The sequence below is a fragment of the Gossypium arboreum genome, chromosome 11, assembly GCF_025698485.1.
Source record: "Gossypium arboreum isolate Shixiya-1 chromosome 11, ASM2569848v2, whole genome shotgun sequence".
Taxonomy (NCBI): Eukaryota; Viridiplantae; Streptophyta; class Magnoliopsida; order Malvales; family Malvaceae; genus Gossypium; species Gossypium arboreum.
In genome coordinates, this window is record NC_069080.1 from 4,293,702 (window position 1) to 4,307,024 (window position 13,323).

Genomic DNA, 13,323 nt, shown 5'->3' on the forward strand with positions numbered 1-13,323 from the left:
ACAATCGGAAGTGCAAAAGACATGTGAAAATGATACTGATAACTAAAACACAAAATGATATGAAAAATAATACAAATACGACATAAATATACGGCTTGTCAAGTCTTGGTCTAATTGCAGGATTCATATTCACTTTAATAAAACTTAGTCCAAAACATCTTCAAAACTGAAGACCAAGCTCAAACTGTATATTACAAAGTAGAACTATACATTGGTTACTACATAAACGGGAACCTACAGATTTTCTGCAACACCTAACGAGCAACGACTGCAACAATCATCTGGTTGAGTTCTGTTTCTATCCCCGAACCCCAAGAGCCTTCCGATATCTCGAAAGATGACTGAATAAGAACTGAAAGGCTAAAGACGATTTCAGCCATGCTTGGCCTAGCCAGAGGATTCTCTTGAGTGCAGGCCATTGCAAGTACTGCCAAGCTTAGAGCACTATCAAGGGGATAAAAGCTCTCCAAATTCGGGTCCATCCATTTTCTCAGCCTTTTTTCCCTTTTCTCTTCGATTTCCAAAACTTGCCTTATCTGCTTCCACAACATGAAAATCTCACCATTTTCTTTTGTTGTCATTGCTTTCTTTCCTGAAAGCAGCTCTAAAAGCACAACCCCGAAGGCAAAAACATCCACTTTTGGCATTATAGCGTTTGCAATTGTTTCAGTCACAGAGAAATTAGAAATCTTGGCCTTAAACATGGAATCAAGAAGTATATTACTTGTCCTGATATCTCGGTGGACGATGTTCGGTTGAGTGTGCTCATGCATGTATTGCAGGCCATTGGCAACATCCAGTGCTACTTGTAACCTCTGGCTCCAGGTGAGAACTGCAGCACGGCTCGAAGAACACAAACTTTTCGGATGCAACCACTTATCGAGGGATCCATTTTCGGCATATTCATAAACCAAGTAGCAATTTCCATCTGAATCAGCTGAGACACCCATTAACTTCACCAGATTTGCATGATTCACTTTCTGCAAAATCTTCAATTCCTTTGTAATATCATCCTTTGTTTTCTTTATGGCTAACAGTTTGCCATCAATAGTGGCCCTATAGACTGTTCCTCCAATTCTGCAATGTTCATTGAGGTTCATGGTTGCCCCCATAATCACATGAGCCTCATACATGATTGGCTTGCCTAAGTAGCCTGAAACTCCAGGAAGCAGCTTATCTTGTATAATCTTTGGCTGGAAACTTTCGCTTTTAGTAAGATCCTTCACCGGAATCAAACCGACCGTCTCCAGAGACCAACCATTGTGCCTAAAGACCTTCTTTCTCTCATGTATTACTACACCTGCTAAAACAAGCAAACAGCCTACTATGCTTAAAACAACTATAAGGACCTCCCGGTGTTTAGATTTGCTTCCTCCAGAGAACTGAGTTTGCGAAAGCACTGGCAAGTTCGACACAGGGATCATCAATGGGGGAATCACAGCCAAGCTAATATCCTGGTAATCATTTAACTCATTTTCATCAATGATGGCTGGTGCTGATGCATTGAACTTGGCACTTACACTCCAAATATCGTCATTTGGTTGCCAGACATAGCTAATGAAATATTCAGTTCCATTCTTCAATTCAGCTTTTGAAGGGCACTTGCAGAACAAAGGAAACACAACTTTGTCACCAACCTGCAAACTTTTTGGATCTAGAGAAGGATTCATGTCTCCCACTGCAGTAAAATTGGTGAGATGCTCAAAAACAGTGGTTGAAACTATGTAATAAGTGTCACCAAACTTGATATCATACGTAATATTAGCAAAATAATGGTTCCTGGTGCAGCCACAAATTATAGGGACCAGCAACAGCTGGCCTGGGAATAACCGAGTATCTTCAGAAACCAAGTTGCTAGCTCTTGCAATCTCTTGAGGGCTAGTTCCGAACAGTTTGGCGATGTTTTGCAGGTCCAAATAGTCCGGTTCTTGAGCAAAATATGCTGTGTATGCCGGGCATGGGTCCGATGATCGCCAGCACCAAAAGTCAGCACCATTGCTGGATGATGGTTGAGCTCTGATATAGGAAGCAAAAACATAGTTAAGTACGAAAAACACAACTTGTAAGGATTGCCATTGATGTAAGGATTGCCATTGATGAGAAAGGAACGAAATTGCCATAGCTTTTACGTTTCGATAGATGAAAAAGGGCCTTAAGATGCTATAATGCTCCCTATACCCTTGTCTGGATATGCAATAAATTTAAACGTGTCACTTAAAAGTTAATGGAAAAGCTAAAAATCGTTGCTAGTAGTGAATATGTAAGTTTATTTGGGAATAAAAATCTAAGCGGGCATTGTCTTTAGCTTTGAACTTAAATGATTACTTCGTTTTCATCTCCTGTCCCCAACACAGGAGAAAATTGAAAAGATGACAAAACTTCCATTAACCTGACCAGTTTCTGGATTATACTTCAATTTCTATTAGGAATCTTTGATTAGCATCGGATTAGTTTAATGCAACAACCCAAACCAGGACGGCACGCAGTTGTAGTCTCATATAAAATCTAAACTCATACATCAGCATTCACTTACGCTATAGGTTTAATTTGGGCAAATATTATGCTAAAATAATCATATCATCGCCGGACATTGAATATCTGGTTGGTTTTTATCAAAATATATTTCTCTAGAGACATCATTTGCTGGTTTTTTAATTAATCTCTATATCTTTTGACTTCGTATCTTAGATTACAAGCATTCAACTCAAGATTGTAGGAAGCTTTGAACAATGTTCTAAGAAACCAATATATATACACCAGAAAGATAAATAATCTGGGTGATTCACATTGGATTACAGCAAAGTGTTTAATTATCGACATCATAACATTAAGAATTATGAAATACATATTTATTAACAAACAACGATTTCGAATTTGGATGCCACCCTAAACATTGAACTTCTCTGCCATTTGGAAAAAATACTAAACAAATAAATTTATGGGCATTTTATTCGTTCGTACATTCACTGGCTCACTAAACACTAACTATGAATCACAATTCAGGCTCTTGGTGAAGGCTTCAACATATGAAATACAATAAAAACACCAAAAGTTTTTTATTTAAGTTTTTGCCTGCAACAATTCAGCACCACACTGCATTGAGTGCGTTTGTGCACCAACTAGACGAAGTGGAGCACAAGTGCCCAGACAGGGTAGACTAACAGAAGGATAATGCCGATGGTGTTTGATATTCCATTACTCTGAGTGAAGGAATTCCGGAATCCGCCCGATGCTCGGATGTGTTCCTGTAATAGGTAACATCCAATGAGGAGGCATATGAAAACACCAACCAAGCTGTCCTTCAAGGTGACTGCAAAGAAATTTGGAGCCACCACCAGTAAAAGAATCAAAGATCCTGGCATCTCCAGCCAGTCTGCAACTCACCCAATTTTTACAGTATCAGAAAAGGGAACTAAGTAACACAGACAAGCGTTCGAGTTCGAATTTGGAAACATTTAGCCTACAGATACCAGAACTGCAGTTACGATTATACCTGGAAAGTGTCTGGGGAAGAACAGTTTTAGAACGACAGCAATGAAGGCAATCCATTTTCCAACATCCCCCCTGAATGTATTTCAAAAGATATTTCAGGAAATAATACTAAAGCAAAACAAAAGTTGAGGAAAGAAATGGTAAAAATTGTTACCTTAGAAAGCTGAACAATCCTGAAGGAAGACTAAAGAAGATGTAAGGTACCAAAAGTGAGGTCAACATGTTTGTTCTCCAGTTTGTTCGGTCCAGGATTAACAAATAACTGCAGGGACCATGTAGATTAAGTATTTATTGTGAATTTACCATCCTTGATGTCTGATACTGTACTGCATGCATATGTATGTAATCATTTTGAACGAGTAATTACCAGATTACTATCAAATTAAGAAGAGAAGATTCTTTATGTCCTTGGCCTCATGCGTGATTGCCACCCATTAAACAATGTCAATTATGATTTTTTTTTGCTTAACAAGTACTTATTAAATCATATAAAATTCACCATTGAATCTGTAGGCCAGGTCTTTCTACTTAAGGGCAGCTAGCCCTAGTACTGGATATAGGCTACTTTAAGGGAGCTCATGAAGTTCAATTCCCATGGAAAAAATGGACAAAAAAGCTAGAATGAATCAGAGTCATTTATGGAACTCATAGGAGAAGACTAGGATAGTCACAATTGTGTGAATTTGAGCAATGCATAGGCGAATGGCTCGGAAAAATAGCACAGTCTGAACTACAATTCCCACGTTCTGCATTGAAAACAAAGTTGTCAAATCATCTGTAAACATTTTGGCATTCCCACAATGCATCTGCTGATTGAATCTTCATACTAGCATTTAAAAGCTTTTCTGGTTGCTAGCATAGGCAGAAGCCAGTAGCCCTTGGTGCTTGTTCACTCAGACTGATACATAGTATGAAGGAAATTGCCGATTAAGTTCCCTATGTTCTAGAGTTCCTCCAAACATATTCAGGGGGACACTTTCTTGTTTGACTAATTCTCTTTAGAAAATGAGAAAAAAAGCACGAAAATCGAACATAGGGCTTTCCACATAGGACTCCATTTCCACCCGTGGTGAAGAACCAGATATACAGACAAATAAACACATACATACAAACCCAACTAATCCAAACCATCATAAAATCTTGGGAAATTTAACAACCCAACAAAGAAAAAACAAAACACAGTGTTATATGAAGGTGAAAGAAGAGAACTTACATAGCAGAAAATGAGGCGACCCATTTAAGAAAAGAAGTTCCAAAACCAAGACCTCCAAGTTTAGTTGCATCATCCATCAATTTAATCGCAGCCAGCTTGAGTTCTTTGATATCGGAACTGATCAATTCTTGAGCAACAGGATCCGTTTTCATTGCCAAATACTGTCGCATTCTCCCCATTTCTCGCTCTCTTTTTTTCTCTCGCAGATCTAACCTAAACAAATGAGAGTTATTGGAAAAGAATGGGAAAATAAAAGAAGAAGAAAAGGTTATGATCTATTTCAAGATATTGTAATAATAAGGGACAGACTGTCTACTTATGTTTATTAATTGCTTTGCTCAATCTTATCTGAATTTGGTTGCTTAGAAAGGGATGCAATTTTTTTACGTTTCAGATTAATCTCAAGTGTTAAAGAGGGATGTGAAAGAGGATCCAAGGTTTCGGATCCATAACTGTATTATCGGATTCGAGTCTTTGACTATGTTGGATATGAGGGACGAGCTTGCACGTGGCGTTTGTTGATTGGATATTTGTTGAACATTGACAAGCCAATATGCGGGCCAGTCTTCACTCTTCAATCTTCGCGTTGTGAACTTGAAGATCAAGAATTGATGGGGATGACGACAAAGAAATAGAGAATTGAAGGACATAATTTAACAGCTGGGAGTATGGTGCAAAATGAGGGTTTAGATTTGATGGTAGAGATATTTCATTACACATTGATGAATCGGTAAAATTCTGTAATTGCATGCCAAAAATTGATTTTTTTTAATTTTATATTAAGGATTTTTTTATTATATTCAAATAAACGAAAATAACAAATATATCTATATTAGAGGCAAATGCACAAAGGCGGAACATTCAACATCGGAATTTGGGTATCGAGGAACTGCATCTAGTCATATCTTATTGATGTCAGGTTTTACAATGTGACTCGCGCGCAATATAAGAAATGGATTCCTACATTGTTTACGGTGTTGCTTGAACATCAAATTTCAATCTCATGTATCTCATGCCTCCATCTATATATCAAATAAATATATTAGCTATATAATTAGAAAATAACTACAACGGTTTATACAATTAAATAGTAAAAAAAATGGTACCAAATAGTAATCTATTCCAAGCTCAAGACTACAACATTGTCATACAACCCATCTCATCTACCTATTTCAGGCACCTCGACGCATCTCTCAATATAAGAATGCAACACTCGTCCAGATCAATTATCAATAGGAGATATGCCACGTGAACTAAATTATTGAATTTATCAAACATCAACATTCCTTCTATCAAGTGCAAAACATTTGCTCTTCTAGCTAGTATTATTTGAATTGAACCTAAATTGTTATTTACTGTAAAAATTTGTTCCAACCATGTCAACTTCAAATGGAGACCTTTCGTGTATTTGCTCTCTAGAACCATGCCCAAAAACATTAGACAAATCTAATAAATGTTGTGCTTGACAACATAATTTTCAATCATAAGCTGACTGTCAATTGGGAGGTCAAGTTGTAACGTTACATCCTCTAACGTTATCATGTATTTTTTGTACAAAAAGTGAAATCTGTGCATCTTACGTCTCAAATATTCAACCAACATTTTAACCAATGTAATAATTCATTTTTCAATTCATTTTTCAATGCCGCACGTAAGTCGTATTGTAAAACCCAACATCAATAAAATATGAATCAATGGCTGGATGCAGGTCTTTGATAACCAAATTTTGATGTCAAATATTACGCCTTTGTGCATTTATCTCTAATAAAATAGATATATTAATTACCCTTTCCGATTATTTGAATGTAATAAAGAAAAATTCTTGATATAAAATTTAAAAAAAAAATCAATTTTTAGCATACTAAGAAATTTTTAATCACAAGATTTTTACCAAACCATCAAATCTGAACTAACTTCCAACCATTGTCGCAATATCTATAATTTATCTCGGATTAGAAATTAACATTTAAACTGACAATAAACTGACAATAAACTATATATTTTAGGAAATATGGGTAATTTTAAGTTTTATATAAAAAAATAATATATAAAAATATAAATTAATCTATAATTCTATAAACATAAATCTATAACCAAATTTGTAATTAAAATACAAATAATTTTCAAATACTTAATAAAATAAACCTTACTATAAACTTAAAACAAATAAAAGAATACATAAAAATAAAAATATAATAATATTTAAACAATTAGTAATAAATTATATATTTTTCAAACACTTAATAATATATATATCAATATATAAATAAACTAATATTCAAACTAATAATAATCTTAAAAAATAACTAACATTTAAAAAAATTTCTCACTTTAAAAATCTCTTTATATTTCCTGACAAAACCATTAAAACATTCAAAAATACAAAATATAAAAATATCTTAACACTTAAACAAAAAAAAAAAAACCAAATATTATACAAACACTTAATAATATATACCAATATATTAACTTTCAATCAAACAATATAATATTAACTAATAATAAACTATAATATATCAATATACCAATATTTTCCCAAATAGTAAACTTAAATTTTAAACAAATTTAACAATGATAATAATTAATCTTTAAACAAACAATATACTAAAATATAACAAATACTAACATCTAAAATAACAAAAATATCAAATATAACAATAAACATTCAATTAATCTCTAAATTTCACATTTTACAACTAAAAAGAATTAAAAAATTAACTTACTTGAATATGTTGGAAGTTAAGGGATGGATTTGTAGAAATTATGTTACAAATATGTTGTGCTTGGGAAGAAAGTGAGAGAAGAAAAATATGTTCGGGAAAAAAAAATGAGAGAACAGTAGGTTTGCATTTATATACACAAAATATAAAGGACTAAAATCGCAAAACATTTAAAACTAGTATTCAGAAATAATAATATGCCCATACTTACCTACCTCGATTATTTACCCGCATTTCAAGACTCTGCATGCTTCAATTATTTCGCTGCTTGCTGCAGTTTTCTGCTTCCTGCATGCTTGTACATTTTTCTGCACTCAACATTTTGTTCTTCTGTATCTGGTGTCTCTTCTCTCAATTATTATTCTACAACACCTCGAAAGATTAAATAATCACTATAAATTTTACAATTTTAAATTCACAGCCAAACAATTTATATGGAATTTAGTTCATCGCAATTGCATCAATAATTTTCACAAGATCTACTATTGATACTGTGATTACATATTGGATACATTAGTAGATAATGAATTTGCCAAGAGGAGGCAAAATGTCAAGCCAAATGCTCTTAGAGATAGATTTTGTTCTTCAGATGCATGTCAATTAAGAATACAGATAGCAGTTATAATAAGCATAAGTTTAGCGGCTACGAAAGAATCTGTTAACATCAAGCATTAGCGAGCTATGATTCAATAGCATACTCCGGTGATTACCAATTCCTGGAATCTAAGATCCGAAACATCAAGACGCACTGCTGCTATCTCCTTTGTCAGATGAAGGTTCAATTGCAGGTTTCTTTATTGGGTTTGATTCTACCATTGATGTACTTGTCAAAACACGCTTTACTCCTCTTCCTACAATGCCGAGATGTGTGACCCCCGGAACCCCACTTGTATTAGCAGTTGAAACAGTTGGAGAATCAAAATGACCATCACTGTTAGCAGTAGCCATCTGTGAAGAGCTAAGCACAGAAGGTGATGGACTCTTCTCACCACCCCTTGCCCTGGCAGATGCCATTCCCAGGATCTCTGCAACAATTGACTTTGGATTGGAGACCAGCTGTTGTAGATCTTCAAGCTGCAAACACAGAAATAGAAGGAATCTTAAAGTTATACGCTAAGGTTTTAATTCATAGAAGTGATCAAAATTGCACTTGCCTTCTTTTCCAGGTCTTCAGCAAGACCAGCAAGTGTGTTGATTTCTGCTTCTTTATCTTTGACAGATGAAACAGTCTGATAGCCATTTGAGGACTGTTGTACACCATTATCCAATTCAGAAGCAGCGACAGATGATGCTGATTCTAAAGAATTGTTTACTTCATTTCTGAGTCTCTCCAGCCGAGACTTGCAAACTGATATGGCTTTCTGACAGTATGGAACTGCTTCTTGGGGCTTTGAGCCAATTTCCAAACACATACATATTCGAAAATTTCTAAATTAAAGGGTTAAGTAGCATATATAGAATCTGAACGAAATTGAAGGGTGGAATTAGGAGGATCCACGTTTATTTTTTGACTAGTATGCATTCATTAACCAAGATACAACACTATTTATTTCAACCTAGTATCGAGTGCTACATAAAGAGTAATAATCCCAATAATATAGATATTTCAACCCTATCAAGGATACAGTTCAGCTATTTGACGGTGATCTGGTTCAACCAGCCGTAGCAAAATGGATAGAGCTTTCTGGTAGTCACCAAGTGAAGATTCAATGTCCTCTAAAGAAGCATATCAGAAACCAAAACCGATGTTTTAGATGAAATAAAATGCTTAAAGAAAAAGCTATTATCAAATCGGTAGAGGGTTCCTCCCCCCCACCTATCCCCAACAAGCATACACAACAAACAGTAATGAGTCATTTAAGTACTGACCTCTTTCCAAGGCAACTTCAGCCAAAGCAGATAAAATATCCACTATCTCCATGGTATCGCCCAACTGTTGTTTTTCAGAAATTGCCCGGGCAACATCTAGCATTTTCCATGCCAAATCCAAGTCAGACTCATCTGTGTCCTCAGCTTCAGCCGCATCATCGTTGTCGCTATCATCATCTTCTTCCTCCCCACCTTTTCCACCTGAAACACAACGAAATAAAAAACAGTTGACATATCAGCTTATGGGCAACATTTGCAACAAATATTGATCATAAAGCAGCTACGATCTACAATTGACAACACTCTTGAATGAAATTTTGACAGATAAACTGATGCTTTTATGTAAGCAATAGCAAAAATATCAAGACATTGGCAAATATTCAGCTACACTCAAGTATCCTTGCTCAATTCAACTAGAATACAAATATCCTTTTTGGAATGCATACTGCCATCTTGTTCAGAAGTGCTTGATACGGAAGCAACTGAAGTTTCACGAGTTAAAGCACTTTTAAACGACCCTTCTTTCTTCGCATCTTGCTGAGCCTCACCCTCCTTTGGTACAGAACCCAAAGGATCAGCCTCCTCTTGAGCCTTGTACAGCAGTGCACGCCCATAGAGATAGTAAGCCTTGATACATTCAGTTGCAAGTTCACCATGATGAGCAACCCTAGAGCAAAATAAACATAATTTTGAAAGAAAAAATCTTGAAACATAAAATGTAAATTGAGCTACTAATTGAAATTCTATAAACCTCCCTTAGGTTGTTGCATTTTCCAATTGCATTTCTTCATCAAAAGACGTTAATCAAACATAATTACCTCACATCTTAAAAGATAATAGTACACGTCCGTGAAAAAAGTTAAATATCTAAAGCTTAAAAAAGTTTCAAAGAAAAAAAAGAACGTAAATTCCAGCCCTAGCTCTAAATTCAAGGCATAGTCCCTCCTTGCAAGGTATTATCTGTTGTCACACGAGGGTCTCACGGTTTTGTTCTGCACCTCACGGTTATAGGTTTAAGTTTCTCAATCCAAATTTACTGGGAAATATTTATGAAAACAAAAAGAGATGAAATGAACAGAAGCGAAAGTTTAACCTGATTTCAAGGGCGCGACTAAAGCAATCAGCGGCTTCGGCAAAATCATCTTCTTTGAAAGCCCGGGATCCTCTCTCTGTCAACTCATCGGCAAACTCCAGCGTCTTCCCTCGATCAACATGCGGAGCAACTACACAGCTTTCAGGATTACTGTTATTGTTGCACGTCGACTCGCTGCCTCCTTGAACCGCACACTCAATAGTGGCTTCGACTGAACCTTGTGTTTCTAGGGTTTCCTCCATTCTCGGGCCTGGAGTTTGCTCCGTCATTGTCACCGACGCTTCTGATGCTACCGCCTCCGCAGTAACTTCTTCAGCCATCACTTCTTTGCTTCAGTAATTTAGAGAGAATTTAAAATAAAGGGCGATAGAAAAGAAGTTTTGGCGTTTCCCTATTAAGATTTCTTCGAAAAAACATTTCTAGCGGAAAATTACATAAATTAGGGGTTGTAAGACGAAAGACCGAACATAAACGGCGACGTTTCATAAAAGAAAGCGATGGAGGGTATTTCCGTATTTTAGAGAAACAATAAAATCTTTTAAATTTATTGGGTGTCACACATTTTGATTTCCAAAGGATAGCAAAAATGGCTTCCACAATTTCGCCACCTATATTCCACGCTCTCTCAGTCCACTGTGAGCACACTTCCCACCGTGGACGATCTGTCAAGGTGCATGTTAGTAAACCTGCGCCGGTAGTTTCTCTCTCGAACCGGAGGCAGCTTCTGTTCTTTCTGACTACAACGACGGCACTGACAGTTAGAGAGCGGGAATCGAATGCGGAGGATATTCCGTTGTTCGGTTTTAGAAAGAAGTTGAAGAGCGCGGAGGAAGAAGCGGTGGAGATCGTGAAAGAAGGATTGGAGACGGCGGAGAAAGGGCTGGAGACGGCGGAGAGAGGGATCTTTACAGTGGAGAAAGGGTTGAAGACGGCGGAGAAGAAGATAGAAACAGCTGAAAAGGAGATTGAAAGTGCCGTTGGTTTTGGCGCGTTGGCTCAGGCTGGTGCTGTGGCGGGAGCCGAGTTTCTCGGTGTTGTGGTGGCTACTTCTATTGTTAATGGAGTTTTAGCGGCTGAGGCCCCAAAATCATGATTTTGTTAACGAAATGTAGTTATTTATTTTTATTTTAATTAAGTTTAATTAAATAATACTGGTGCCTATTTTTTTTCCTAACCATATATTTAAATTATAATTCCGTCCAATTATTGTTTTTGTTCAATCGATTAAGAGTTGAAACGTAATGAGAGGATTTTTTTTTTTTAATTGAGTTGAAAATGACAAAATAATAATATTTTCTAATTGAACCAAAACATGGTAAAGAAAATATTGCTTAACTTAATAAAAATAGAATAATATAATTATTTTGTAACAATTTGATTTTAGCTGGTGTCAAAAATTCGGTTTTAAAATCGAGTTGATTGGAAATTTAATGAAAATAATTATGTGTTCGGTAAGAAATAATAATAATAATAATAATAATAATAATATAAGTGATAAAATTGATTAAGCTATTAAAAATAGTATACTAAATTATAAAGTAACTAAAATTAGTAAAATTTAATTGAAAACAATTAAAAGGTTTTAATGTGCAATTTTATCAAGGACTATGAAAATATTAAACCAATTATAATTCATGAAAATGTTTTAGTATGATTATATCATCAAAGTCCACTGGCCACCGAAAGTGAAAGAAAGAAAAATTTTGAAAAATTTCCAGGCTTTTGCCGATCCAAAATTCACAAGGTAAGAATGATATTTTTGTGAATTTTTTGTATGGATTTTATATCACGAGAGCTTGGTTTATATGACCCAACTTTTACATTGCTCAATTAGGATGACTTGATGAAACTGTCATCAATGGATTTTAGAGAATTTGAAGCTTGATAATGATGAATTTATTAATTATAGGCTTGGTATATATTAAGACTAAAGGTAGTAGAAAGTGCTAGATTAAGTTAGAATTTAATTTAAGCTTGTTAGTTAATTTTATGATATTAAAGACTAAATTGAATAAAGTGAAAGTTGTTGAAAAATTTTGATTATAGATTAAAAATACAAGGTACTTAGTGAATGAATGTGAAGTTAGATTTTAATTCGATCAGAAAAATTCAGAGATACAAACATTTTGGATATTATGATTTAAAAAAGGATTTAATTGTAAATAATACAAATATGGTTGGTTGTTGGTATATCTTTATTAGATGAGGAATTAACCTTAATTCTGTAATCGAATTTGTCGGACGTAGTTAGCGACGAAATTGAAATATCGAGGATCAAAAGCGAAAATAGATAACGGGCTACGAACTTGATTGTAGTTAGCGACGAAATTGAAATATCGAGGATCAAAAGCGAAAATAGGTAACGGGCTACGAACTTGATTTAGGTTCAATTGAGTGTAAAAAAAAAAAAAAACTTAATTATTTTCTTTAACAAAATTTGAGAGCTTTATACACTCGCCAAAATTTTTTTAAAAAAAGAAAAATCATCTTCATGTATATTCGATATATTTATAAATTTATTGGTATGTTGAATCTCACCTCCGTTCCAGTCAAGTCAACCATGGTTGTTAAACTTTTTAAAAAAGAAAAATCATCTTCATGTATATTCGATAATTTTATAAATATCTCGCTGCAGCTTATTTAGGATTAATATTTATTTTTAATAAATTTAAGCGAGGTAGAGCAAACAAGTTATCAGATCTGTTTTATGATCGACTTTGAAACCCAAAAGAAAAACTGCTATACATTCACTATTCAAGAACAAAAATAATCTCGATTCAATTTAAAATTTATGGGATAATTCGGATTTCACCATCTTTACATTATTTAGGGATAACGATCTTTGAACTCTCCGAAACAAAACCCCATTGCAAATATGTCGAGAACAGAAGAAGGTTGCGACTCTGACGCACCCGAAGAACTTACAAACGAGAAGG

The 13,323-nt window shown here is 34.9% G+C and overlaps 4 protein-coding genes across 6 annotated transcripts; 1 reads left to right on the forward strand and 3 right to left on the reverse strand.

Moving 5' to 3' along the window:
* Positions 1–103: 103 nt before the first annotated feature.
* On the reverse strand, positions 104–2,252 carry LOC108477622 (serine/threonine receptor-like kinase NFP). The gene has a single exon (XM_017780143.2). It carries the CDS (start codon positions 2,118–2,120, stop codon positions 255–257), a length of 1,866 nt encoding a protein of 621 aa, XP_017635632.1. The 5' UTR covers positions 2,121–2,252; the 3' UTR covers positions 104–254.
* Positions 2,253–2,834: 582 nt separating this feature from the next.
* Positions 2,835–5,159, reverse strand: LOC108479195 (cold-regulated 413 plasma membrane protein 2-like). The gene is made up of 4 exons (XM_017781653.2): positions 4,706–5,159; positions 3,647–3,754; positions 3,494–3,564; positions 2,835–3,373 (listed from the first exon to the last, which is right to left on the reverse strand). The coding sequence occupies exons 1-4, from the start codon at positions 4,882–4,884 to the stop codon at positions 3,120–3,122; spliced, it is 612 nt and encodes a 203-aa protein (XP_017637142.1). The 5' UTR covers positions 4,885–5,159; the 3' UTR covers positions 2,835–3,119.
* Positions 5,160–7,435: 2,276 nt separating this feature from the next.
* Positions 7,436–10,848, reverse strand: LOC108479194 (uncharacterized). Of its 3 annotated transcripts, none has more exons than XM_017781652.2 (7): positions 10,388–10,848; positions 9,741–9,961; positions 9,295–9,495; positions 9,051–9,141; positions 8,580–8,853; positions 8,136–8,499; positions 7,436–7,788 (listed from the first exon to the last, which is right to left on the reverse strand). In XM_017781652.2, the coding sequence occupies exons 1-6, from the start codon at positions 10,705–10,707 to the stop codon at positions 8,164–8,166; spliced, it is 1,443 nt and encodes a 480-aa protein (XP_017637141.1). In that variant the 5' UTR covers positions 10,708–10,848; the 3' UTR covers positions 7,436–7,788; positions 8,136–8,163. The 3 variants fall into 3 exon arrangements, with proteins under 3 accessions (XP_017637141.1, XP_052877453.1, XP_017637140.1); XM_053021493.1 differs by having other exon boundaries at positions 7,436–7,797; XM_017781651.2 differs by lacking the exon at positions 7,436–7,788 and having other exon boundaries at positions 7,855–8,499; positions 10,388–10,774.
* A 125-nt stretch (positions 10,849–10,973) lies between these two features.
* LOC108479196 (uncharacterized) lies at positions 10,974–11,536 on the forward strand. The gene has a single exon (XM_017781655.2). It carries the CDS (start codon positions 10,974–10,976, stop codon positions 11,478–11,480), a length of 507 nt encoding a protein of 168 aa, XP_017637144.1. The 3' UTR covers positions 11,481–11,536.
* Positions 11,537–13,323: the final 1,787 nt, after the last annotated feature.